The sequence below is a fragment of the Oxyura jamaicensis genome (genome assembly GCF_011077185.1).
Source record: "Oxyura jamaicensis isolate SHBP4307 breed ruddy duck chromosome 22 unlocalized genomic scaffold, BPBGC_Ojam_1.0 oxy22_random_OJ70864, whole genome shotgun sequence".
Classification (NCBI taxonomy): domain Eukaryota; kingdom Metazoa; phylum Chordata; class Aves; order Anseriformes; family Anatidae; genus Oxyura; species Oxyura jamaicensis.
The window spans coordinates 1-2,578 of NW_023304603.1; the positions used below are offsets into that span (position 1 = coordinate 1).

At 77.7% G+C, this 2,578-nt stretch overlaps 1 protein-coding gene across 1 annotated transcript; it reads right to left on the reverse strand.

Annotated features, from left to right (window-relative positions):
* Positions 1 to 13: 13 nt before the first annotated feature.
* Positions 14 to 2,538, reverse strand: YKT6 (YKT6 v-SNARE homolog). Its single transcript, XM_035312841.1, has 7 exons — positions 2,361 to 2,538; positions 1,713 to 1,795; positions 1,321 to 1,421; positions 1,040 to 1,144; positions 899 to 964; positions 685 to 786; positions 14 to 370 (listed from the first exon to the last, which is right to left on the reverse strand). Exons 1-7 carry the CDS (start codon positions 2,462 to 2,464, stop codon positions 335 to 337), a joined length of 597 nt encoding a protein of 198 aa, XP_035168732.1. The 5' UTR covers positions 2,465 to 2,538; the 3' UTR covers positions 14 to 334.
* Positions 2,539 to 2,578: the final 40 nt, after the last annotated feature.

The following is a 2,578-nucleotide window of genomic DNA, read 5'->3' on the forward strand; positions in this document are numbered from 1 at the left end:
GGGGTCCCAGCTCCTCTGTCCCCGAGCCCCCCGGGGCTGGCAGCGCCGAGGCAGCGGCTGGTGTTACAGGCATGGGTGCGGGGAGGGGCACAGCACGGCCCGGAGCTGCCCCGGGGGAGGGCGAGGGCGGGGGGCTGCAGCGCTCCCCCCCCAGCCCCACGGCGCGGGGCCGGCCTCAGCACCGAGACCCGGGCACGGCCGCGGCGCCCGGGGGGCCCAGCCCGAGCGAGCGGCCCAGGAGCCGCCGGGGTTCCGCGTCCAGTCCTGGGCCGGGTCGAGATCCGAGCGGGGGCGAGGGCCTGGGGGGCCGGGGCAGGAGCCCCCCGCGGGGGGGTCACATCACCGCACAGCACGAGTTCTGCTTCCGCGCCTGGCGACAGGGGACGAAACGCGGCCTGAGGGCGCGGAGCTCCGGCCCGGACCCAGGCCCGCGGGGGCCGAGGGCACGGCCCCGGGATGGGGGCTGGAGGCCGCGCTCCGGCACCCGGGCGCCCCAGGTGGGAGCGGGGCCGGGCCCGGGAAGGGGCCGAGGAGCTCCACGGCCGGGTTTGGGCAGCCGAGCTCCCTGCCCGGCCCCGCAGCCCGCACCGCGGGGGCTGCTGCTGCCCCTCGCGCGGCCCCACAGCCGCCCGCGGCCCCTCGGGGACCCTCCCCGGGTGCAGGAGGGGCGGGCGCCGCACTCACGGTTTTGTAGAAGGCCTTGGACTGCGCCCCCAGCACCTCGGACTTGGACACCAGGTCGTCCAGCTTCTCCCCGCGCTCCAGCAGCGACTCCATGGTGTTGTGCTGCCGGAAGAAGCGGGCGCCGGGCGCGCCGTCAACACTCGGGGCCCCGCCAGCGCGCCCCGAAACCGGGCGAGGGCACCCGGGGGGAGGGAGCGGCCCCGGCCCCGCTCACCAGGATGATTTTGGTCTCGTCCAGCTCCGCCTGCACTCTGGTCATCGGGTCGGCGTCGCGGGGGTTCTGGCGGGGAAACGAGGGCGGCGTGAGGCCAGCAGCCCCCGGGGGGGGGGACGGGCGGGGGCGGGGGGCCCGTACCTGGTACTTGCTGAGGTACCCGTCCAGCGCCGCGTAGCTGATGGTGCCGGGGGACCCCGAGGGCCACTCCGCCCGGCTCACCTGCCTGCAGAACTCGTCCAGCACCTGCGGGCCAGGGAGCGCCCGGCGTCGCTGCCCACGCTCCTCCCGTGGCCCCGGCGGCGAGCGCGGGGAGCGAGGCCGAGCCCTGCCCCCGCTGCCGGGCCGAGCGGAGCCGCAGCACGGCCGGACCCTGCCCCGACCCCCCCCCGGCGCAGGCGCAGGGATTATTTCTCCCTCACCTTGTCCAGCAAGGTGAAGCAGACGCGCTGCGGGTACTCGTTATCGGCGATCACCACGCCGGCCAGCCCGTCGCTCCGCACGTACACGTGGCACAGGTACTCTGCGCGGGGACACGGCGTCGGGGGGGCGGCTCCGGAGCCCCCCCCCCCCCCCCCCCCCCCCCCCCCCACCCCCCGGCCGGGGGGGGGGGCGGGGGGGGGGGGGGGGCGGGCGGCCCGCCCCCCCCCCCCCCCCCCAGCGCCCACCGCCCGCCCCCGGTCGCGCTGGGGCGGCGGGAAGGGCTCGGGGAAGGAGGCGAGCCCCAGGCGCGGCCCCGTGGGCACCCCCCCTGCCCCCCAAAGCCCCCGGTGTTCGCCCCGGGAAGGGGGCGCGAGGGGGGCTTGGCGCTCACCTTGCTCCTTGACGGACGCCCGGCTGCCCGGCTGCGAGCGCTCCACGATCAGCTGGCTGGTGAAGGTCATGAACTCCTGCACGCTGCAAGCACACGGCGCCGCTCGCACCCGGACCCCGGCTGCGGGGGGCACGGGGCAGCCCCGGCCCTTCCCCGCCACCCCTTCCCCTCCACCCCCGCCCCTCGAGGCGCTGGGCCCGAGCTGAGCCAGGTCAGGAAGGGGCCCCGCGCCCCCTCCGCACGCCCCCTTTTTTTGGTCTGGTTTTTGTTTCTTTTTTTCCACCCCGCAATAAACCGGAGGCCCAAAGCGGCGAGCAAGCGGAAATCGCCCCGCTCCGTGCCGGGAGCGGCGGGCGCTCGGGCTCCGTGCTCCGGGTGGGAAATCGCAGCACCGGGGGGGAGCCCCGAGGGGCCGAGGCCGGGCCCCAACACCCCGGCAGCCCCCGGGCGGCTCCGCAGGCGGGGGGGCAGCTGCAGCGGGGCCCCCGGGGGAGCGCCGAGGGCTGAACCGGCCCGGCCGGGGCCGAGCCCGACGTCCCCGGGGCTGCCGGGGGAGGCGAGGCCATGCCCCGGGGATGCCCCGGTCGGGCTCGTCCCGGCACTGGCACGGTCGCGCAGGGAGCCCCGGTGCGGGGCGTGGGGCCCGACCTGGATCTCTGGAAGAAGCTGAAGGTGGAGACGTCGTAGGCGGCCTTCAGCAGCTGCACCCGGGGCTCGCCCTTGTACAGCACGCTCAGGCTGTACAGCCTCATGGCGCGGCGCTGCGGGGAGACCGAGCGGGGTCAGCGGGAACGGCCAGCACCGGGAACACACCGGGACCCCCAGGGACCCCCGGGACCCCCAGGGATCCCCCAGAGCCCCCCGGG